The sequence below is a fragment of the Castanea sativa genome, chromosome 5 (genome assembly GCF_040712315.1).
Source record: "Castanea sativa cultivar Marrone di Chiusa Pesio chromosome 5, ASM4071231v1".
Classification (NCBI taxonomy): Eukaryota; Viridiplantae; Streptophyta; class Magnoliopsida; order Fagales; family Fagaceae; genus Castanea; species Castanea sativa.
Window position 1 is genome coordinate 70,576,876 of NC_134017.1, and position 25,319 is coordinate 70,602,194.

General features: G+C 31.2%; 2 protein-coding genes across 12 annotated transcripts; both read left to right on the forward strand.

The window, feature by feature from the left end:
- Window positions 1–1,280: 1,280 nt before the first annotated feature.
- Window positions 1,281–14,811, forward strand: LOC142635578 (cysteine-rich receptor-like protein kinase 10). Of its 11 annotated transcripts, none has more exons than XM_075809714.1 (11): window positions 1,281–1,400; window positions 1,541–1,750; window positions 3,586–3,662; window positions 3,762–3,967; window positions 10,837–11,537; window positions 11,766–11,882; window positions 11,961–12,154; window positions 12,773–12,983; window positions 13,099–13,336; window positions 13,448–13,598; window positions 14,194–14,811. In XM_075809714.1, exons 5-11 carry the CDS (start codon window positions 11,102–11,104, stop codon window positions 14,491–14,493), a joined length of 1,647 nt encoding a protein of 548 aa, XP_075665829.1. In that variant the 5' UTR covers window positions 1,281–1,400; window positions 1,541–1,750; window positions 3,586–3,662; window positions 3,762–3,967; window positions 10,837–11,101; the 3' UTR covers window positions 14,494–14,811. The 11 variants fall into 11 exon arrangements, 8 of the variants coding, with proteins under 8 accessions (XP_075665829.1, XP_075665830.1, XP_075665833.1 ...); XM_075809715.1 differs by having other exon boundaries at window positions 10,842–11,537; XM_075809716.1 differs by having other exon boundaries at window positions 1,283–1,400; window positions 3,746–3,967.
- Window positions 14,812–18,184: 3,373 nt separating this feature from the next.
- LOC142633572 (cysteine-rich receptor-like protein kinase 10) lies at window positions 18,185–21,450 on the forward strand. Its single transcript, XM_075807815.1, has 7 exons — window positions 18,185–18,944; window positions 19,051–19,167; window positions 19,263–19,384; window positions 19,698–19,908; window positions 20,055–20,292; window positions 20,775–20,925; window positions 21,006–21,450. Exons 1-7 carry the CDS (start codon window positions 18,185–18,187, stop codon window positions 21,300–21,302), a joined length of 1,896 nt encoding a protein of 631 aa, XP_075663930.1. The 3' UTR covers window positions 21,303–21,450.
- The last annotated feature ends 3,869 nt before the right edge of the window (window positions 21,451–25,319 follow it).

Consider the following 25,319-nt stretch of genomic DNA (forward strand, 5'->3'; position numbering starts at 1 on the left):
TGATGTCTGTCATCTCCTTAAATTAGATTCAGTACAGACCAAGAGTGGGGATCTGAGGGAATGTCTATTTCTTTTCTATTTATTATTGTTTTAATTTTTTGGTTTCTTCCTTTCTATTTGGTGTGTGTGTGTGTGTGTGTGTTATATAAAGTAGCGTTGGAACTGTGCAATTATTGTTGCATGAAAATATGTGATTTTATTTAGGTTTTATTTTTATTTACAGGTATATAGAGTTGAATGCACGAAAACTCCCAACAAATTGCTTTGTAATATATACCCACCACAAAATTAAGTTTAGTCCCTTGCAAACAATGGTTTCTTGCATCTATTATTTTCTTTTGTGTATGTTTGCCAGAATTATTTTTTTTTAAAATTTATTTTAAGGACATTGTAATATATAACTTTAGATTTTGTGAGAATTGTTTCATATTTTTCATCTAAAATCTTATTAGTGGTTTTGTTTATTTATTGATTGATTGGTTGATTCTAATTCTGTCCATTGTAATTAACAATTTGAAGTTGTTTTACTAAAATGAGTTTGGATCACACAAGTATTGGTGTGATATGCTTGACATATTAATATGGAAACCAAAAGAGTAATTGTCATTGGAGAATGAGGAGCAAAAAAACAAAATATTTTCAAAGTATGTGCTAGGAATTAAGGTTATGTTTTGTCTCTAAAAACCCAAGGCTTATTAAAAGAAAGAAAGAAAAAACTAACATAAAAGGTCTTTTGTTTGTGGTTAGCATGCTTGATATATATCATGTGCTTGATATTTTGTTTCTAGATGAAAACTATTGTTACATATGGAGTGATATTTTGTATTGTATTTTATAGATAGAATTTTTGCAAGTATAGGACAAATGAGGGGCTGTACAACTTGCACATGACGAATTTTAATGTATTTTTATGTTGATTGTTTTCTATTACATAAAATGATCCCGCGCATTGCACGGGTTAAACACTAGTATATATAATAGACGAAGCTCAAAAAAAGTTAGTTCCTACATTTAAGGACGTGTTGACAAATAAGATAACTGTCTATTTATAATTCAAACACGTATATAGTTTTTAAAAAATACAGTTGCACGTTACAACGCTTGCCTTTTTAAACCCTACCACGTTTGCAATTAAAATTTAGATACATTTAAGTTAAAAAGCGATATTTTATATTGTTTGGCAATGCTGCAACACCGTTTAAAAGCGATGAACTATAGTGCTTTACAAGGTTAAAACACTGTTTGGAGTCACTTGGTATAAAAGGAAACTAACCGCTTAAAAAAAAGAAAAAAAAAAAGAAAAGAAAAGAAAAGAAAGATTACTGCACAGAGGAACGAGAAAGAGAGATCGAGAGAAAAGGGAGACAGAGATGGGCGCACCCAGATCTTCTGCCATCACCGTAAGCCTCCACTCACTACACGACTATCGGAATCGCTATTGGCAAAGTTCTGTTTTAAATTTAAAAATTTAGAGTTTTTGGTTTTAATTTGGAGAATCAATTGGGTGTTAATTATGATTTAGATTGGTATTTTTGTTCAGATTTGGTTTTGATTAAGGGATATGGAGATAGAAGTAGCAAGCAGAGTTCGTAGGCACCAAAAGTGAGAAGAAATATCTAAGGCCGGCCATTGTCCGTTCCCTCGCTAGACTTGGGCCACCGGAACTGCAAGCACACATGAAGAAAAAACTATGGACCATCAACACTATTAGGCCATATATCTGCCACCCAGATCGTTGGAATCGGCACCGGTACAATTTTTTCCCATTTTCTAGATTTGGCCATTTGGGTATGACATGTTACTTTTGATTGAGTATTTTTTTGTTGATATGTTTACATTTGATTCGTTTTTGTTTCAGGATTTTGGGTTCTCTATCAAAATGTTTGTTTCCCAATTTTAGATATTTGCTTTTGTTCTGTTTTTTAGATTACAGAAATCATTAAAAATATTGATTTCAGTTTGGGTGCTTCTGTTTCTAATCTTTATGAAACTATTGAGATTAAATATTGATTTCTGCCATGTTTACAGCTAAACTCAACCAAAAGCCCAATCAATACACTGTTTTAAAGCCCGATCTTTACACCCGTACAAGCGAAAACAAAAAACAAAAAACAAAAACCCAAAAAAAAGGGTTTAGGGAGAGAGATATGTAACGTTGAATTATTAAACAGAGAGAAAGGGAGAAAGAGAACGATAGAGAGATTCGGTCAGGCAAATGGTTCTTTAAATATGGGTTTAAATATGATTTAGGTTTGGGTATTTGGATTGGATTGGATTGTATTGAATTGCATTCAAGTTTTGGTTTAGATTCAGTTTTGAGTAAGGAATTTGGGTTAGAATGGTTTTAATGTCAGTTAGCTGTGTTAGATTTGGTATTTCTTTTGGATATTTAGGTTAAATTCGTTTTGAGTGTATGTTATCGCTCTAAATAGAAATCTCTGGAGATCGTCATGAATCGATTTGATACTGAAGAACATAGATTCATGTGTTGCCAAAAAAAATAAAGCTCTGTCATTTCATTTATGCTTTTATTAATTTTTTGTTGAAATATTTTCCCCCTTATATTTTCGCTTCCCATGTTTCTTTTCAACCATTGTTGTCAAGGTTTTTGCAGTATATATTTAAAGTTTTCATTTGCAATTGCTCTGATTTGAAAAAATAAAACCCTAGAACACAGAGAATAAGAAGGTATTGAACATTAAAATTTTTTTCTTCCTCCACTGATGCCAATCTGCTTCAAGCATTATATCTTTGTGTTTCGGATCCAAAATTAGATCATACCATTCATCCTTCTTGGCAATGCTCAAGGTATTTCCTCTGATTTATTTTATTTTCCTCTTTTTATCAGATGGGTATATAATATAATCTCTGAAAACCACCATCTCTTTGCCATTCTCTTAAACTTTTGCTTTAATATTTTGGTTCAACGTGACTACCGCAACTTTTTGTTACATGCATGCTGCATATTGCAGTGTTTGCTCTTTTATCTACTCTTTGCCACTTATTTTTATCATAGACCAAACATTAGCTTTCTCAATACTGTCTTAGTACTTTTGCTTTTCTGTAAATTGTTTTTAAATTCAAGTAATTGGTTGACTGACTATACTCAATAATTAGTTTATTCACTTTATTGTCATACCAATTATTTAACACTGTTGTACATTGATATGAAAAATATCGCATTTTTCATTGTAGTTCAATATGTCTTATAGTTCAATTACTTCCTTTTCTTCTTATTCCATCGTAAGAGATTTAACAATAAAGCACTAAAAAGGGGCACAACCAAACACAGTAACCAAGTATGAAATTTAATTAATAGTTCAATTTCTTATTGGGGTGTACCTTTCCCTTGGTGTGTTATTGACTTATTGTGGAGGAGGCAGAGTTATTTTAACGTAAGTTGGGTTATAAATTAGAAATAGAGTATCATTAGATGCCTATGGAAGGAGAATGAAACTTTTATTACTGACCATATTGTCTTTGAGAAGGAAACTTTTTATGCTGACCTATTGTCTTTGAGGTGGTGTCTATGAGAATGCTATATTTATGTAGTTTGATTTAGTGCATTTGGAATTCTTGATGTAGTTCATTTGGAAGGAGAGTTGCTGGAAAACAGGGACAACAGTAGCATTGACACGGAGGAATTCTTTTTTCTATTTCTGGTAAATCTTGGTCTTAATTGAAGATTCAAACTCTAAGAAAGGCAATTGGATTGGTGTATTATTTCAATGTAGGAATCAAATAGATTGCAATATTTTCAGGGGCTGTTAGAGTTGGAAAGTGCAGAGGAAGACTACTGCTATATTGTGATCTTTGAGGGTTCTCTCTATTAGGCTTTCAAACATTAAAATGAATGGTATTATAGTTATGACAACTGGAAAAGTTAAGGAAGTATTCAATCTGACTCAGGAGCATACTAGAGTGAGGTGACAAGACAAAAGGGTGCTGAACAACCTTGAGAAAACATGTAAGAATCTACAACCTATTAATATTATGTGTAAGATCAATTTTTGATGGGTTTAAAAATCTTCACCTATTACAAAGAATACAATTTTTGTCTGGTGTAAAATCAATATTTTTCACTAACACTATTTTCCAGTTAGATACCTGCTCAGCTCTTTTTTTTGTTCTTGATTTATTTTTGGTTGATTGGATGAGATTTGATCCTTCAGTAATTTCAGATTTTGTTTGTTCATTTCCCTAATGCATTATAATCAATGACTATTTCTGTGTGTGAAAGAATCCTCTTCTGTAAGTAGATCAACTGTATTTATGATGTTATATAGCAATTTGTTATTTTTTTGGAACTTGTTTTGTGGTGGTTGAGTTTTGGAGTTGGTTAGCTAAATCTTATTTGCTAATACAATGTCAGTTGTGCCTTTTCTCTGCATGTTGTTTGGTCTTTGCATTATGTGGGAGGCATGTCTTTATATTAAAGAAGCTAGATTACTTATGAAACCAATGTTTTCTCAGTGTCCTAATTTTTCACAAAGTCTGTCAGTGTCACATGAAAATTATAAGCACTGCAACATTGCTATTTTTTTTCTCCTGATGACCAAAAATGAAGTGCAAATTCAGTGTGCAAAAAAAAAAAAGGGAAAAATCATAACCAGCCTGGGATTCTACTTTCAGAGATTTAAAGTCGGTTTGGTGTGATCCTCAATAGTCAAGTACTCTTTCTAAGCCTTTTGTTATTTTGGCTATTGAATTGTTAACATTCTAATGTAGGTTTAGACAAATGGCTATCTACTTAAGTTGGTCTCAAAGCTTAAGCAAACAATGATTTTATCTACATTTGCAGCCCTTAATGATCGTTTGAAGTAAAGAACAACATGAATTTTCTAAACAAGTGTAGAAAGATCACATGCTAGATAGAACTAGACAGAAGGTATACCAGTTGCAAGGAGCTTTAGTCATTTTAACTTTCAGAAATTGTTGTTTCCTTTTCCAGCTATGATGAAGTTCAGAATTATATCTATTAAGTATGTTGGATCAGTTTCTGTCACTTGCAGAAACCTTGCTTCTGACCTGATATTTAGAAACTTCTTGATTTTACTGCATTTTTCTAAAAATCTAACTACTAAAGTCCCTCAATTGCATTGGCATAGTCATGATATGTTTTTAACATGTGAGCTTTGTTTCAAATGATTGTATGAGAATAAAAGGAATTACTCATTGAAGAAGAAGCATATACATTATGAAACATTCATATGTTAAAAAACAAATTTGATAAACATTGTGCTCTTATAAAGTACTCACTACCATAATTACAATATATGTAAGATAGTACACTTCCAAAGTTTCTTATTGAGTTAAAATAAAGGAAGACATTATGAAATTGATTAGGTGGAAAATCTAGAATAAATTTTAATTTAATGGTAAATTCTAATTCTATTGAACTATCTTAGCAATAAAGAAAAACACTATTGATGTAGATAGTTTCCAGTCAATTGGGACTCTCTAATGTAGTTTTGAAAGTGTATCTCGAAATGTCAAGTTGTAGTTTTGAAAAACAAATAAACAATTGGTTTGCTGTCATCTCTACCTATTTGAAAGAAAAGAAAAGAAAAAAAAAAGATGTTGGACTTAGGAAGTACTAAGAACAGCATAAGGCACTTGCAATTTATTTTTTTTGTTATGCAGATCAATAAGAGTGGTGGATTGGGTTCCAATAACTTTCTTTTTGGGGACTTGAATTTGAAGCAAAGAAATAGAAAAAAAATATGTAATGCAACTGTTAGAGAGAAAGGGGTAAGAGATATATTGTTTTCTAAACTCATTGATTTAATTATGTTCAGGTTTTATTTCATAACTCTTGCTTTCAAAGACTATTTCAACATGATTGCGATTATATTGCATTAAAGGTTAATTTGTTTGGCTCCAAGTAATTGTGAAAAGGCATGTCTGTTTTATTTCAATGAAATTAATTCTAATATAGATATTCTTTTGATTAATTAGAGTTAGGATATGAACAGTTTTTACGCGAAATACTCAAAATTTAATATTGATTATCTTTGCTTTCTAATTTATAAATGCTGAATTATCAAGTCTAAATTGGTACTAAATTCTCTCTAAAGGTATTGAATAATTTTGACTGACATTGTGATTTTATGTAGCACTTCGAAAACTTGAATAATTTCACGCTAAGTGTCACCAAAGTATTGACCTATGATTTCATAGTACTTTGTAAAATTGTGGTATTATGCAACAACCTGATTTAGCTATTTAAGGGTCATTTTCTATTATTTTATAGATTTTCTTGCAAAAAATCTCATTTCATATTGAATAGTCGAGAATATCTATTTAGTAAGAAATTTGACATTGGCTACAAGTGAGTTTTTAGGTAAACTTTGTCCTTCTTATTATATGTATTTTAAAATTTTATGAATTGACATTTAATGGGGTTTTTATCTTTAGTTAAATATGGATGATAGAAAAGGTTTAAGCAAACGTGAAGTTGAGAGACATACTTAGGTTTATGGTGGCTAATTGTTTCAACAATTACATGTTGGTGCACACACATGTATAAAAGAAAATTGACTTATGTGGGTGAGGTGTAACCAATGTATATTACAAAGGTGATTGCAGGTATTTAAAATTAATTATTGTTACTTTTTTTTCCTTTATGATTTATATGTATAAATATAGCCAAGCTAAAATATTACATTTACTTTTATGTGTATAAATATAACAAAGCTATCTTAGAATTTTTATCATATCATGTTCACTTTTAATTTGTTTTTCTTATTTATTGGATTTTCCTTGGTCAAGATTGAACTTGCATTATGTAAGCTTTTCTAGGTTTAGGAATATTTTTGATATTGGCTAATGATATTTTTGATATGTTTAGCCAATGAAGAAAATACGAGATTAAACGCAATGTTCAAGGCATGGTTGTTGACAGCTTTGGGCCTACAAGATTTAGAAATGAAGCATGAAGTGATTAAGCATGGAATAAAATATTTGAAAGATTTTAATACGTAGTTGTTATAATTAATTATTATTTTTGGATAACTGCATTTCTTCATTTCTATTACTTATATGTATTGTTGTATTATGCGTTTTGTATTATTTAAACTAGCAACAAAACACACTTACTGATTTCTTTATAAACTGTATACTATAATGCATTCATTAAATATTATAAATGTTATTTTGAACTTTGAATATGATGCAAGAAATCTACTTGAGAAAAATATTTTGTTTCCATTGCTATAAGTTTTACATTTTGTTTACGATTTAAGGTTATAGTAACAACCGATGCTTTGGGAATTTTTAACAGTTTCGAAATTGAAGAGGGAAACAAATTAGAGAAATAGATGTAATTCTAGATCTAAGTGTATCCAAGTTGCATGGGCAAATATATGATGTATAGATATAGTTGCATTCCTAGCTTATTGTAGAGAAGATTGATACAATTTATATTTACTATGATTGATTGCACCAGTTTCATTTAATATCTATTGATTGTAATTTTTAGGAAACATTGTCCAAGGCATTACGTGTATGCTACCCTGTTTCTTAAATTATTCTCAATTGAATATCCCAACCAAAAAAGCATGTGGTAGTATTGCTATATATTCAGTTATTCCTCAATCATGTTATGATTTCAGAATCATAATTGGATTGGTCCAAGAAAGAATCATCATTCAATTGTGTTTTTTTGGACACCTACATATATATATATACACAAAAGTATTATTTGTGTGGTGTTTTGAAAATAACTTTTAAGTTGATTGTCTTATACTATGTAAAATGATCCCGAGCATTGCGTGGGTTAAATGCTAGTATATATAAAAGTGGAGATCTCATTGTGTGAGGGTTTAAGCTTTTGCCAAGTGACACATTCTATAAAGTTTCTCTACAATCATCCAACTCTCCCATTAATTGCTTGAATTTACACCACAACTCTCTCTCTTCTTCATGTCTTTTAGTATACCAAATGTTTCAGGTTTTTTTATTTTTTATTTTTTTTTAATAAAAAGGAATACTAATAACTAATGAGATCAAGATATATAATCTTTTAGCATTTTTGTTGCCTAAATTACACAAAACTATTATCTTTTATTTACTATAATCATTATTATTTTCTTTTATTCTATGGGAATCCTTATTATTTTATGGTGATGAATTTACATACAAACATCTCATAAACAAAGTCTCCCTACTTTGTTAGATTTTTTTTTTTTTTGGTATGGCAAGTTTTTATGTTAGTTATATAAAAAGTTTCTGTCTTTATGATTGTGTAGATGCATTAATCACAGCTTGCCTCCAAAATGACATTTTAGTTTTTGTCTTTTTGTTTTCACATAATTTACATTATCAATACTCTGCTATAATGATTAATGTTGGATTTTCTAAACCTTTGACTCCCTAACCTCTCTCTCACGCTTTGCCTTTCCCTCTCAACTTTGAATATATGCCTCCATTCTCTTTCTTTCTCTCTTAAAAAAACTTTCTTTCTCTTAAAAAAAAAACCTTTAATAGTTAAATTTCCTAAACTACTGCTACTCTCAAATTTTGTTTCCATACTCACAATTGTTTTAAACACTGGGCCAATGGAAGAAACCTATTGTTCTTGTGATCTTTTGTTGTAACCAGTGGCTATCCATCGCACATTAAGTGGCCTTCAAATGTATGAGTTCAAGCTATCTTTTGTTACTTTCAAAAGTTCATTTCTTCACTTACAATCAGTAGGGTTAAAATCGTGAGATTCTGTATTTTGCTATTTTCTTTTATAGATTGTTTATTGTAATGTAAAAAGTCTCATTGTCATTGTCCTTTCAAGATTGCTTAATCTTAGCATATGGCTTGAGTAGATTGGTCTTTTCAAAATAAACAAAAAGCTAAACCTACTTTAAATCATAAACTAGATTATAGGGATCAAGCAGTTATCATCTAGGGTGGAGGGTTTTTTTATTTATTTTTTATTTTTTTTACAAGATAGAAATTCTACTCTAGCCAAATCTTAGTATATATGTGTGTGAAGCTTTCTTTTGAAAACTTGAACCTTAGCCTTTGCCCCCCATACCCACAAATACTTATACTTATAGAGTAACCATCACACCAAGGGTGTACGGTGGGAGGTTGGAGGGGATTTAGTCAATGGAAATTGAATTTGCAGAGGAAAAACAACACGACTATTCAATCCGCATTCTTTAGACTCCAAAGCTTCTTTCTCGAATGAGTCTCTTGATGTTTCAATAAAAAAAAAAATACATATTGACCTTTTTCCTACAATAAATTGAGTTTTGGGGTTTTTTTTTTTTTTTTTTGAGTTTTGGTTTAATGATGATTGTATAATGATCTATATGTTGTGTGTGCTTTATTTTTTATGAATTTCAATAATGTATGAATTAAGGGTTTTAGCATTTGGTTCATTAAGGTTTTTTTTTTTTTTTTAAGTTCTAAATTTCATCTTTATTTCATTATCTTGTTTAGCTTTTGTTACTTCTTATAATGAACTCATTACTAACAAAGTTCTATGACAATTATGGTATAATATATGTACAACATTCTCCAAAATTATCTTACATAAAACATTACAATATTATCCGTGCATTGCATGGGCAACTTATTAGTTAGTTTAACAAAGAGTAAATCCTTATTATCAAAAAAAAAGAAAAAAAAGGGTAAATCTCTTCTAGTTAGGATTTCTGTACAAAAAAAGGGTAAAGTTTATTTCTTAATCATTTTCTAGGGTAGGTTAATCATTTTCTAGGGTAGGTAAAGAATTGTAAAGTTAATAAGTCAGAATAATACTGTTAGGTAAAATAGACTAATTATAGTTTATAAGGCCATTCTACTGACCTTGATCCATTGTATAATTGACCCAGAGCAGTCACCATGAGAAGGTTTTAACCTTCAAAGTTGACTGGGAAGCCATCCGCAGCCTCTTGCTGATTGTACCATTTCACAGTTCACACGTCTGAAATGTGGCAGAATTGGATAAACAACTTGTTACCCAATCCGTAATATCAAATTAATAGAATGGTCATACTTTATTAAGCTCGTTCACGTGATTTAACCTCTTGACAACTAAGCCACCTGTTTAACTAGTCCTTAGACTGTATCAACCATCACTGTTTTTTTTTTGAGGGGAATCAACCATCACTGTTAGTATTTAATAGAAAGCAATATTAATTAAATCCTATTTGACAGTCACATAGATTAAAAACTACTGGGGGCAATTTATAATTATGCTTTGTATAATGTCAATTTTCTTTAATCGAGTCTTATCAGGGTGTATTCAATTGACTTTCAATAAAGAAAAAAAAAATGTAATTATGGTACTAGTTGCTCTGGTCAGTCAAGATTAAAAAAAAAAAAAAAAAACTACTGGGGGCAATTTATAATTATGCTTAGTATAATGTCAATTTTCTTTAATCGAATCTTGTCAGGGTGTATTCAATTGACTTTCGATAAAGAAAAAAAAAATGTAATTATAGTACTAGTGGCTCTGGTCAGTCAAGATTCAAAAAAAAAAAATTTGGGAAAATTTGTCCTGATCACCTTCACTTCATGGAATAGTCAGTTCTAATTAATCTTTTCCAGTCAGTATCCAGCTTGAGCATGAAAGTTTCTAGGAATTTTCAACAGCTTAACATTATCCAAGTAGTTTCCTAAATCTAGTTCCCAAATGGACAAATTTTCATGCATGACATTCTGAGACCTTGTGTGCTTGAGGTGTCAGCTTATACCCTTTCCATCTCTACTTATTCCTTCTATCTAAAGTAGTTATCCTGTGTGCTATCATATTTGGAAGATGGAAAAAGATGTACTTTTAACCATGCTCTTCTTAATTATACCGCTGTTTTTGCTTCCTATCCTTGCTAGTGCAGACCCTCTCGCTATCTTTTGCCCGAATGATTCCAGAAATTACACTTTCAATAGCCCATTTGAAAACAACCTCAAGCAACTACTTGAGTTATTGCCTTCCAATACTTCAGTAACAGGTTTCTACAACACCTCTATTGGGGATAACCCAGATACTGTCTATGGCCAAGCACTTTGTAGAGGGGATGTCAATTCCACAGTTTGTCAGAATTGCATACAGAATGCAAGTCAGGAAATTTTAACACACTGTACAAGTGAAGATGCAATGATATGGTTTGAACTCTGTCAAGTTCGCTACTCATATCAGATGTTCTTTTCCTCGATGGTTTATGCTGGAAAGTATCCAGATGATCAGAATAATCTGGAGCTGAATGTATCAGATCCTGTTCAGTTTGATGATGTTCTAAAATACTTATTGAATAACATCTCAAATGAGGCTGCGTATGATCCTTCTAAACGAATGTTTGCTACTGGGGAAATTAAGTTCTCGAAGGACACAATTTATGGTCTTGTTCAATGTACTAGGGACATGTCTGGAAGTAACTGTAATAGTTGTTTGCTGTCTGCAATTGGAGATCTTGAGACATGCTGCTTTTCTCGTCAAGGTGGAACAGTCCTAAGTAGAAATTGTAATGTGAGGTTTGAGACGAACCAATTCTACGACTCCTCAAGTTTGGTATTGACTTACCCATATTCCAAAGGTAAGTAAAAATGATCTTTGATTAATTGTCTGTCAATGCCTTGTAATGCAATAAAGCTGCTATACACTTTTTAAAAAGGGAAAAAGAAAATTGAAACTTCTATAAAAGAACATATTAATGTTGCTGGTGGGCTTTGTTCAATCCTCAAGCAAATATGTCTTATAATTTTCTGTTGTCCTAAAAGTTTAAGCTATTAAAAGGATGGCGAATGAAATTATTATAACGCAGGGGCTAAATGGAAGACTTGGATGGTCGTGGTGGTCACGTGTGTACCACTGTTAGTTCTAGCAGTTCTCAGTGGGTCTTGTGCTGTTTATCATAGGCGGAAGAAGAGAACACAACCAGGTGAGTGTTGTCTAAATGGATAACCATCATAAATGTACTTCAGAATTACCAACAACCAGGTTTCAAGTTCATTTGCAGATGATGAGAAAAGCCAAAACGCACTATTACATGAGTTGGCACGCCCCACTGGAGTTGAGATTACAGAAGATGGTGAATTGGTACCAGGTTCTGAAGATCTTCATTTTATGAATCTATTGACTATAAGGGCAGCTACAAATGACTTTTCAGATTCAAATAAGCTCGGACAAGGTGGGTTCGGCACTGTCTACAAGGTAACCAAAGAAGGAAGTTATTTAGCAAACCTTTTTACTGCTTTTACTATTCCACCTACCTTTGTTGCAAGCTATAAAGTCAATAACATATGCGTTTGGATAATCATCATTGCTCGTGCTAAAAATTTAACAATATAACATTAAAAAAAACTATTTTATTTATTTTACTATTTTATTTTACAAAATATCAAATACCAATAATTTTATTTTAGCATTTAACATAATAAGATAATATAAACAACAGAATAAAATAACATAATGACTTTTAATTTTTATATATATATATATATATATATATATATATATATATATATTACCATCTTAGTTACAATGCATAACCATCTTTGCTTGTGCACTATAGCTCAATAGCCAAATTGTTTGGTTTTCCTCCATCATTGCAACATGCTTTTAAGCATTGGTGGTTCTAAAAATAGTAATATGACTTTTTAGCACCACCAATGCTAATGCTTTAATATATTTGCCGAAAGTTGGTAAAAATATAATTGTAGCTAAAACAAATGTGAGATTTTAAAAAACTACACATAAGCAAATCAACTAAAATTACTGTTGTAAGCCACTTGGTCTGAATTTATGCCTGATTATGGATATTCTTATTAGGGTGTCCTGCCAGATGGTAAGGAAGTAGCAGTTAAAAGGTTGTCAAGGAAGTCATGGCAAGGCTTACAGGAATTGAAAAATGAGGTCATACTTATTGCAAAACTTCAACATAGAAACCTTGTGAAGCTCTTGGGATGTGGCATAGAGGGAGAGGAAAAGTTGCTTGTGTACGAATTCATGCCCAACGGAAGTCTTGATTTCTTTATCTTTGGTTTGTTTCTTCCACTCTTCTTCTTATTAGCTTTATTATATTCCAAATTGGTCATAAAAATTGCCTTTAAACATGATGCCATACATTAACTCTCTATTCTAGCACTGAATTTTAGATTCAGAAAGACGCACTCAGCTTGATTGGAAGACATGCTATAACATTATTGTTGGCATTACTAGAGGACTTCTTTATCTTCATGAGGACTCCCGGCTTAAAATCATTCACAGGGATCTAAAACCTAGCAATGTATTGTTGGACAATGAAATGGTTGCCAAAATATCAGATTTTGGAATGGCAAGGATCTTTGGTGAAAACCAAAACATAGCTAATACTAGGAGAGTCGTTGGAACATAGTGAGTCTGCTTTTCTTTTTTCTTTTTCTTTTTTTTCTATTGTCAAATTTTTCCCGAATATTTTCTAATTTCATTTGAGAAGAATATGTTGTAATGTGGTGCTCAAAACAGCGGATATATGGCTCCAGAGTATGCAATGGAAGGCGTATTTTCAGTAAAATCCGACGTTTTTAGCTTTGGTGTGATCTTACTTGAAATTATAAGTGGGAAGAAAAGTAATGGCTTCTACCTCACAGGACATGCCCAAACACTCCTTGCATATGTATGTTTCTTTTGTTTGCTTGAACTAAATATTATTAAGTTGGAAAAAGATGGTTTTGTTTTGGTAAAATTGACGGTATTTATGAAAAAAAAATTTATTTAACTTGCATGGATTTTGATACCATGATAAATTCCATCTCTCCCAAAAGTTTAAATTTTTTGAAATTCTTAATTTACCTTATGTTTGGAAGGTGAGAGATGGAGGGGAGAGAAATGGAGAGGAGAGGAGGCTATCAGTAGAATTTACTAATATTAGTATGTTCTAGTCTAGTCACTTTCCCCTTATCCCTTAATTGTTCAAAACATACCTTGAATCATTTAGCTATAATACTCTTAACACATTGATTTTCAAAAAATAAAAAATACTCCAAAACATTACACACTTTTTGAAAATAAAAATATACTTGTCAATAATTCATTGGTTTGCTTGCATAAATTTATAATGATTGTTTGTCTTTTTCTTGATATTTATGCACAATTTCACTTTTCTTTTTTGTAAATTATGTAAAATCATTATTTAATATAGTATTAAAGGCATATTAACAAGGCCTAAATAAATAAAATAAAATCTTTTATTATTTAATGTTCATGGACAGGCATGGAGGCTGTGGAAGGAAGGGAAAGAATTGGAATTTGTAGATCCTTTGTTGATGGTGTCTGGCCAGACAATAGAAGTATTAAAATGCATGCATATTGGGCTTTTGTGTGTGCAAGAGGATCCAGCGGACAGACCCACAATGACATCTGTCGTAGTTCTTTTAGGAAACGATTCAGTAGCTCTTCCTGAGCCAAAACATCCTGCATTAGCTATAGCTAGAGTAATTCAGACTGATCAGCTTTCAGCAACAAATCCTTCTATAAATGAGCTTACTTTATCCAATGTTTCTCCACGTTGATAACTGACAGGATTAATGCCTCTCTTCGTGGTTTCAGCATCATTGTAAATGTGAAGCAAAATCTAACATCAGAATGTTAGTAAAAAAGAAGAAGAAGAGAGAAATGTAAATATTTCTGTAATTATATATGGTAGGCTTGTCGACCAATTGCATTTGTGTTCCCATTGGTGAAAGAGTCTTTTTTTTTATTTTTTATATTATTGTTATTATTTTTATTCATATATAGTTGCCCTCTGGCAGTATGTTATTTAAGTGTGCACATGAGTTGTTAATTTGACTTGGTGATATTTTAATTTGGAAGTGATCTTCTTGTGGAATTTGAGTCATTTGACAGGTTAAGTAAGAAAACTTAAGATCCTAAGTTTTCTTACTTAACCTCTCCCCTGTTTTCTGTACATCAAATGGGGTTAGATCCCCACGGATGAAAGTGCAAGTATGTGACGTATAAGTGAAGGAAATAAGTGCGTTCTTAAAAAAAAATACTATAAACATAATTTTTAAAAATATGTCAATTAAATTTTTTATAACCTTATATGTGTACTACAAAAAGTATATTTATTAAACTACAAATTGTACTAATATTGACAAAAAGTTTTAAACATTTTTTAACTTAGATAATTTTATCAACAATCCCTTAAACACTAGACAAGGTGTGGGGGGATTCAGTTTTAGATTAGGGCTTCAAAATGAGGATTTGAATTGGAGAGACCTATTTAATAATGGGTCATGTAAAGTATGGTCATATTTAATTCTTTAATATTAAAATTGATGACATATCATTTGAATATTGTCACGTTATTGTTCCGTTAGCTAGTAGGCATTAAGGCTATTAATTATTAACAAAAGAACCAATTAAACTCATATTTTAAAGTTGAAAGATCAGCAACACTCACTTAACTCAAGGAACTGATAGGGTTAAGTAGCCAAACTTTAGGAACCAAGATTGTATTTTGGGGACAAAAAAATCATGTAAACACATTTAACTCTATACTCCATGTAAACTTCAAAATTCTTTTACCACCACATTGTTAGTTATTAATAGAAAGAATATTATACAATAGATTTATAAAAAAAAAAAAAGTTTTTAAGCATAAGCATAATGCATGCATGACTTATAGGATCATTAATTTAATGAACTACAGAATAACACAAAAGATTCTAGTTACCCTCTCTAATTTTTCAAATCTCCTCTTCCCTTGGACTGCAAAACAAAATTAGATGCGACAAATTTAAAGTATATATTATTTGGTTATTAAACATAATTTCACGATAATTCCTATTTTGGAATAGGAGTATAGGACACCCATTCATCTAAAAAAATAAGTTGAACTTGTCTTACTTTTAATATAAATTCATTGCCCACATGCATACAAAAAGTAAGTAGAAATGAGACGACTTTCTTGGATTTTTACACCTGTGAAAAGAAAGAAAAAAAAGAATTTTTTTTTTTTTTTTCATTTTCTCAGATAGATGTTACTAGTTACATATGTTTCACGAGGTTCACGACTTAGATCTCTAACTTGGAACTTACGAAGGGTTTATTTAATTGTATTTTTTAACGAAGTTATTTAGTAAGACTTTTGGGTCAGAAATCAATGAATCATTTCTTATTTAAAATTCGAGCCATCTCCAAAGTAGACTTGGAGACACGCATTCATGCCGATGAGCCAGTAGAAAAGCATTTTCTTTAACATAAATATAATTACAATTAACAACCTTCTCTTTCTTTCATTTCAATTTTTTTTTTTTTTAAGTTCATTTTTTGAACTCTATCTATATGTCTTGTCTCAAATAAACCTAGCGTACGTGCAGGGTTTTTAAAAAAATTTTAAAAAAAAAATTTTTTTAAATTTTTTTTTGCAGTTTAACACGTAATTGACTTCCTCCATATCATGTCGATATCTTGATGTTGCATACATTATTGTTAGCCCAAAAACCAAATGACATTGTCTTTATTATATGATTAAGTAAGCAATGATGATATATATGGTTCTATCCAGTATTTTCATTAGCGTGGACGGGTCATAAAATCAAATGAATTGGAAATCTCACCTGGTAATTCATTGTCTTATTAGAGAAGACAAACTTCTTTGCCATTAAAATAATTTTCAACTTCCATATAAGGTGGGGAATATTCCAAGGTATTAATTATTAGTTTATTATGTATGTTAAATTTCTACAATAATTAATTGGCCCCCATAAACTATAGGATTAATATATATATTAGGAACAACCATAGGATTAATATGATGTAAACATAATGATGTAACAAATGATGTAATTAAGTTTGTCTTTATGTTCTTGTTAAAGAGATGCTCCGAACATTGGTGTTTCTACTTGGATCCACAATGTCATTTTTCTTGTTCTTTTTTACGTCCTTCAACTATTTACAATTGATTATGGAAATATTCGAAAATAGTCTAAATATTCTCAAAACCCCTAAAAATATTGTTGCGGATATCAAGCTACTAGTGAAAAGAATTTGACCCTAGTCATATTTACCCTTCCACTATAGAGGGATGTGTCAATTGACCTAAAGACCTTAGCTTTCTATTGATGTAAATTTCTTTTGGATAATTCAGAGAGAATATATTGCAAGTGACAAAATTACAAACTGTACCTTCCCAGAGGGCTTGACTTTATTTGCTGCTGCTGACACACCTGAGAATAAGAATTTAGGAAGGAAATTGCTCTTGGATATTTTTTAAAGCATATACCAACTACCTTTGTGCTTCATGAGTCAAAGGGAAGAATTTGGGGGAGAGAGGAGGAGAACTCATATACTAAAGAACATAAACATATGTAAATTCTAGCAAACCATGTACTTATAATGGTATTTTTACACATCTTAATCAGGTGAATCTTTGGGTTCCAATGGTCATTGTTGTGGGAATTTTTGGGTAATTAGTTGCTAGTTACTGAACAAAATCAAAAGCACATCCCAACAACATTGGGCAAATAGATAAACCGCCATGGAAATTAGCTACAGTTTATCTTAAAAGCTTAAATAGATAATAAATGTAGAATTTTAACCATTCAATCTAGTCTATGCTAATAGGTCATGTATCTATTTGGACAAAACAGCATATGGCAAAATCAACTATGCTTCTTTTGTGTGCATGGCATGAAAATTTAAGAAATAAATCTCAAGTTGGTCTACAAAATGTCAAGAATTAGGCTCAGTATATTTTATATTCATTGCAAACATTACACCTTCTAGGAATCCAGAAACAACTAGTTAAGAAGCTACCAAAGTATTTTTTCTTATTTTCCTATGGTCTTCTTCTTCTTTTTCTTCTCCCCTTATTATTATTTTTAAACGAAGGATATTAGAAAATCCCAACGTTCCAAAAGCTACATAATGCTTGTACCTTTTTTTTGTTAGACAGTAATAAATTAAAATTACCTATAACCTTGTAAACATAACACCATCACGCGTATTCTTATCTTGCCAATAATTAAATATATATATATTTTTTTATAAAAGTCATAACAAAACCCTACCGTGTTTCTGACTAAAATCTTGAGACAGTGATTGATTTAAGTAGATTTTTGAAGTCTTCCAAGATATTTAGAGATTATTCGAATGGTTAATGCTTAGTAGAGGTTACTCCCACGAGTGCATGTTATGTATATAGCTACAAAGTAGGACTTCGCCATCATCATTGTGCTAGGGCAAAGAAACCAAGATATGGTTCATTCCCACGTTGATTGCTTTACTCGAATTCTTTTGCTCTATTCTCTCTTCGTCCTAGCTTTTGCTGATCCTCCTTATAACTTTTGTTCAAACACTACTATTGGCAGTCCAGTTCAATACAATCTCAATAATCTCTTCCTTTCTTTGCACTCAAATGCTTCAGTTTCAAAATTCTATTATACGTCTATTGGAAATGGCCCAGATAGACTATTTGGTCTCTACATGTGCCTCAACTATGTCACAAATGGAAGCTGTCAGGATTGCATAACAGTGGCTTCAACAGACCTCACGAAGCTTTGTCCGGGAGCAAGGGAAGCGGTTGTGTGGGAAGAATTATGTGAAGTTCGTTACTCATATAAAGATTTCTACAGCCAGTACATGTTAAATGTCACAGGAAATCTTTTCACAGAAATAAACATGATGAATATATCGGAACCAGAGCAATATAGATCTATTGTGAATGACACACTAGGTGATCTTACAAAGCAGGCAGCTTTTGGTTCTTTGGTCAACATGTATGCTACTGGTGAAGTACCCTTCATAGATAGAACCATCTATGCTCTAGTGCAGTGCTCAGGAAATTTATCTGCAGAACATTGCAATTCATGCCTTCATCTTGCTATCACAGAAATTCTAACTTGCTGCTATCATGCTATTGGTGCTAGAGTTATGAGTACTAACTGCTATTTACGGTATGAGGTATATCCTTTCTATGGTGATGCACCAGCACCACCAAAAAATTTGATAGCTGGAAGTAAGTATTTGTAACTATTTATTTCGTTTAACACGATTTGTTTATTTTGTAATTTTATGTAATTGAATGTCAATCATAAACTTCAAATGATTGGTTTAAAATGCAGGTGGTGAAAGGAAAAAATGGATGATCATAATCCTTACAATTGTATCAGTATGCCTGGCAATAGCACTATTTGGTTATTGTGTCTACTGTCACGTAAAGAATAATCGAACTCAAAAGAGTAAGATTATTGTGTTTGCTTTCTCTTTCTTTCCTGTTAATTGTATTGTTCTTGAAAGAACAAAATTATGATTACTCCAATAACACATGTTCCAGGAAGAAAAGACATGAAAGATCAGGAATCCCCTAATATTAGTTTGACATCTATATGTGAAGCTACTAACAACTTCTCTGAATCAAATAAGCTTGGACAAGGTGGCTTCGGTTCTGTTTACAAGGTAATAGTTTCTCTAACAAAGTATGTCACTGGTATTTGAGTACAAAACATTAAATAAGTGAAATTAGCGACACTACAAAATTTATTACATTAAATTTACAAATTGATATCATTAATCATAAGAATATAATTAATTCAAATTTTTATTTATAATTTTATTAAAGTAGTACCAAACATATTCATTGTTATGTACATTTGTAAGTATTTTGTAGTAATATTACGAATAATTTTAACATTTTCCTTATCTATTATTGTATAAGTTGATGAGAATAATTTTTTATATATAATTTTTTTTTTTTTTTGTTATTTTGTAGGGTATACTGAGTGATGGAAAGGTAGTAGCTGTCAAGAGACTTTCAAAAAGTTCTGAACAAGGTTTGAGGGAATTCACCACTGAAGTTCAACTAATTATGAAACTTCAACACAAAAATCTTGTCAGGCTTTGGGGTTTTTGTGTAAAAGGAGATGAAAAGTTGCTTGTCTACGAGTATATGCCTAATAACAGCCTAGACGTCTTTCTATTTGGTTTGTTTCCTTCATTTCCTTCTAAATTTCTTTTGCCTTAAAAAGAACTTAGATCCAATTATGTTCAAATTGAACGTTTAAAATTAAGCAATATACCGAGGTGCTTATCTTACACTTTGAACTTTATGTCTATTTGCACTGGATAGATCCAAAGAAACGTGTGCAGCTCAATTGGTGTAGACGTCTTGGTATTATTAGTGGAATTGCACGAGGGGTTTTATATCTTCACGAGGATTCTCGACTTAGAGTCATTCATAGAGACCTTAAAGCTAGCAATGTGTTGTTGGATTATGACATGAATCCAAAGATCTCAGATTTTGGAATGGCAAGAATATTTGAAGGAAATGAAAGTGAATCTACCACAGGAATAATTGTTGGGACATAGTAAGTTAAATATTTTTTCAATTTTTAGTTCAATTTCCTCAATATTATCCCAAGAATGAGTGGGGCAAAAATAAAAAAAAATTATTACCATGACATATGTTTCAACTTCAATAATATTAAAAAATTCTTTAAAAAATCAAATATATTATAAGGTATCATGTGTCAAATGATTTTTTTTTTTCAAGGTATGCCTATATTGTTATGTATAAGTAGGTTAGAAAATGTGCCAAACATTACTTTAAATTTTATATTTATGCTTGAGTGTGCTACAAACTGCTACAAATTTTACAATATAAGCCATATAAATCCAGATGTAAATTTTAAACAAAAAATTAAAAAATATTTATTATTTATTTTATTTATTGTTAATATAACATCAATCATATTTATTATCATGTTAATTTTAATTTTTTATTGTAAAACTTCATGTTATGTAGTAGCATAGATTGCTCATTGATCCTTCGTTGATTTATTTTAAATAGTGGATACATTGCTCCTGAGTATGCTATGGAGGGATTATATTCCGTAAAGTCAGATGTTTTTAGCTTTGGAGTTCTCTTGCTTGAAATCATAACTGGAAGAAGGAATGCCGGCTCGAATAGGTCAAATCAAGGTCCGGGTCTCATAACATGTGTAAGTCATTATCTTGGTAAATTTCTAAGTGTCACTGCACCTACTAGAATGTAGTTGATGTTGTAAAATGATGCATGCAGGCATGGCAGTCATGGAATGAAGGAAGAGTGTTGGAGTTAGTGGATCCTTTATTGATTGATTTATGTAATCGAGAAGAATTTTTAAGACACGTCCATATTGGTTTACTTTGTGTTCAAGAAGATGCATCTCATAGGCCAACCATGTCTTCTGTTGTTCTTATGTTGAATAGACAGACCGTGAGTCTTCGCTCGCCGCAGCGACCTGCTTTCTCTGGGGGACAATTTTCTGATTACAAAGAAACCAATGTCATTTGCTCTGTTAATGCTGTTACAATTTCTAGTATTTTGCCTCGCTGATGGAAGCAAGGAATGGGTTAATTTCAAACTTCAAATGTGTGCCTTGTCGTTAGACACGGTTTCAAAATTTTGTTTGGACCGTAGTTTTTGTTTTATTTAACAGTTAAAGGTGATAAAATTTTATTCAAGGGATGCAAGAGAGGGCAAGGAAAACATAGGGGAACCTTCTGCCCAAGGGAATACAGAATGTTTGCAAGACCAAAAATTTGGTCAAGGATGTAGTTACCTATACAATGTATGTTCCTTTTCAATTTCATTTGTGGACTAGTGTTTGTAATTCCAAATTTTACAATGCCCATCTTTCCAACGAAAGATGTTCCTCATTTCTATGGGGCGAAAAAGGACAAGTTAAGTCATCATATGATAAAAATCCACTCGTCTCACTCAGAGCAATTCACTTCATGTTCTACTAATCGTAATTTGCAATATGCCCCATTTTCTTATTTATAAAGTAAACAGAGTTTAAAATGAACACTTACAGGAGAGTGGATCTCCTTAGCGCAAATCTTGATAAGGTTTAATAAAACCTAAAAGGCTTCTAGACAACGAGGGGCTTGAGATTCATCGGATTTTGCAATTGATATATTGCTCATTAAAACCAAAAAACATTCAATGGTCACATTCCATTGATACCTCACACTGCATTGTTCTTTTATCTTATACTGGTAATATTATTTTGTTGGGCATTTTTTCAAGATTATCTGTACGTGGGTTTTATGTGTTTGTCTTGTGTGATGCTATTTATGAGGGGTGAAGACTCCAATCGAGGCCTTATTATAACTTCTAGGAACATCACTTAACGTAAAAGTTTAAATCTATGGATTTGAGCCTTATAAATTTATATTAATTCTTCAAATTATTTACTTTTTCTACATGCAGGACTTCCAATCACACGTATATACCCAACGACTATAATCAATAAATATTAGCGAAGGCTTTTTAGGATTTGGGGAGGATAGCAATAAGGTATGTAAAATCAAATTTTGGGTTGATGCTTATTGATGGCAATAATTCTTATAGTTGATGCTCCATCAATCCATTGATGGAGCTTGAAGATTCCCCCCCCCCCCCCCCCCCCTTAATTTTATATTTTATTAAAATAAATATTAATAATGTTTTAGTATTTTTTTTTTTAAGAATGGTTAACAATAAATATGGATAGAAGGACTCGCAGTGTTAATAGATATAAGACCAAAATGCAAAACTTACTTTCTAAATTTCACCACTTTTTATTTCAATCCTCTAAATTTTCATTTTGTCATTTCAGTCCTCTAAATTTCAAATCTCCTCAATTAAGTCCTCCCTTAACTCACATCCATATCTACCGTTAACTAACCCAAAACGACGCCGTTTTGGCTATAATTTAATATTTTATTTTTATTTTATTATTTATTGCTTAATTAAAAAAAAATGAAATTAAAATAACCCATTTACCCCACGGTCCCCACCCAACCTCTTCTGAAGAACAAAAAAATCCCTAGCCTAACCCAAATGTTTGAGAGACTAAGAGGGTGAAAGAGAGATTGAGTGGGAGAAGGAGGAGGTGTTTTTAGTGGCTCTGCTCTAGGATTTCTTGGTTGCTTAGCTCCACTCTAGAAGGTCTACTCAGTGGCTCAGGCCAAGAAGGAGAGGAAGAAGAAGAAGAAGCAGCAATAGATGGGAGAATATATGATTCGAAAAAAAATCATAGCTTTTTGAATTATCATTTTTCTTTTTTATATTTTCCTCAAAGAACAGTATTTTTTTTCCTGGGTCTTCTTTATTTTACCTTAACTATTAGTATTGTTATTGTTGTTGTTGTATTATATGTACGTACCAAAAATTTGGATGAAAAGTGAGGTTGTGCTATTGTATCTGGGAAGTCTTGGGATCGGAAAGTGTTTAGTTTGGAGAAGTTTGTGTTCTTGTGGATTGGTTGGTGTCTTCAAGCTTTGTTATTCCTCACAACTGCTACAGGTTTCTAGGTCTTTTTTTATTCTTATTTCTCTGACTTTTTTTTTCCCCTTCTTTCTTCCTCCTCTAAAATTTGTATTTTAAAAACCTCATTATCTTATGCTACTAAGCTATAAATATTTCTCTCTTTCTCCCTCTCAGTCTCTCGCATATAAGATTAGGTTGGGGATTTTGTGTTCTTTAGATGAGGTGGGTTTGGAGGAAATTGGGGTTACTTAAATTTCTGGGTTATTTTATTATAAGAAAATTTTGTTTTAAATTAAGAAATAAATAATATAATAAATATTAAGTTATGGCCAAAACTAACGGTATATATGGATGTTGAGTTAACGGGGGACTGAATTGAGGAGATTTGAAACTTAGAGGACTGAATTAACAAAATGCAAATTTAGAAGACTGAAATGAAAGTGGTGAAATTTAGAGGGTGAGTTTTGCATTTTGGCCTAGATATAAATTTGATGAGCTAAAGTGACAAAAATGAAACTTAAAAAAGATGAAAATGAATTAACTTAGAGTCCGTTTGGGAACAACTCATTTAGCTAAAACTGAAAACTTTTTATTGAAAATACTGTAAATAAAGTAAAATTTATCTGAAATAATACAGTAAAACCCATAAATAGTACTAAAAAATGTAAAAAGATCTATAAATAATAACAAAAATAAGTTAAATCGTAAAAAAAGTTGCCCAATATAAACTTATCATAAACACAATATGTGTAAAAAGGTGTCTCAAGAAGCTCTAGCTACAAATGCTAAGGAGATAAAGGTGCTCTATTTGGTTAGAAAAATGTCCTTTTCTTAGACACCTTTAGCTACATATGCTATGGAGATAAAGGATCTCTCTATCTGATTAGAGAATTGTCCTTTTCTTCTTCCAATTGTGAACTTGGATTCTTGATTAAATAAATTCTATTACTTTTGATTAAAAAAGAAAACAATTTAATACGTATTTTTATTGCTATCTAATTTAAATTTGACAAAGACAGGAAAGGCAATTGACATGTAATATTATTTGTTGACTTTGAAGCACAAAATACATACAAATAAAATACTGCAATAAATAATAATAAAAAGACTTCGCATTAAATTATGAAAATATAAAAGAAATATTTATATAAAAATAATGGTCCGACCATGTGTACTAGGCTACCGGTCATATATAACCATTATTTATATATTTATTTTTTGCTAGAAAAATATGACCAATATTTACTGTCATCACATAGTTACCATCATGAAATCTTGTAAAGATTCGTTGACTTTTGTTAGGAGGGCAATTTCCCTTTCATTCTTTATTTTAGTTTATTTTCTGGTTGGCTAGAGGGACAGGAAGAGTTGCTAAACGAAGGTGAACTATTTTAGCATAATTATTGGATGGGGGTAAAGCTCCTAAGTTTTATGATGGGGCAAACCACACAAGCAGATCTGAAAGGCTCTATCTAAAACTAGGCCATTCTGATCTGCCAGCTCAATTGGGCTGGGCCTAAAACTATGGACCCAGGTTGATCTAAAGTTATCCTGCAAGCTCAAGAGTTGAACAAGCTAGCTATTAAGCATGATCCTTTAAGCAAGATAACTATATATCTATTTCAGAATCGCTTATTATTTTGCATTGAGCTGATAAAAAATTATAATTTCTAGTAATTTTTAGTTTTTTTTTTTAATGTAAAATGTGTTACAAAAATTTAAAAGCTAATTTATATATATATTTTTTATAAGAAAAGGCTATTTTTTTTTTTTTTGGTTAAAAAAAGCTAATTTATTCAATACTACTAAAATATAGATTATTTGCTAAGAAGTTGAGATAAAGAGCAAAAAAAAAACCTTTTTCAAAAAATTCTAAATTCATGCTAGGTAAGGTTTAATAGTTCCTCTAGTTGAGTAACATGCATGAGGTACATTGAATTAAACTCAAATTAACCTATTTATTATTGGTTGACAGTTAGGCACCACTACCTAAAAATGAGTGCTTACAGAAAGCCCTCTCATTTCATATCAGTATTTATTACTTCCTATCAATTATTGTTTGTATTTAGTGAAACACAACAAGACTTTTCCTTTTTG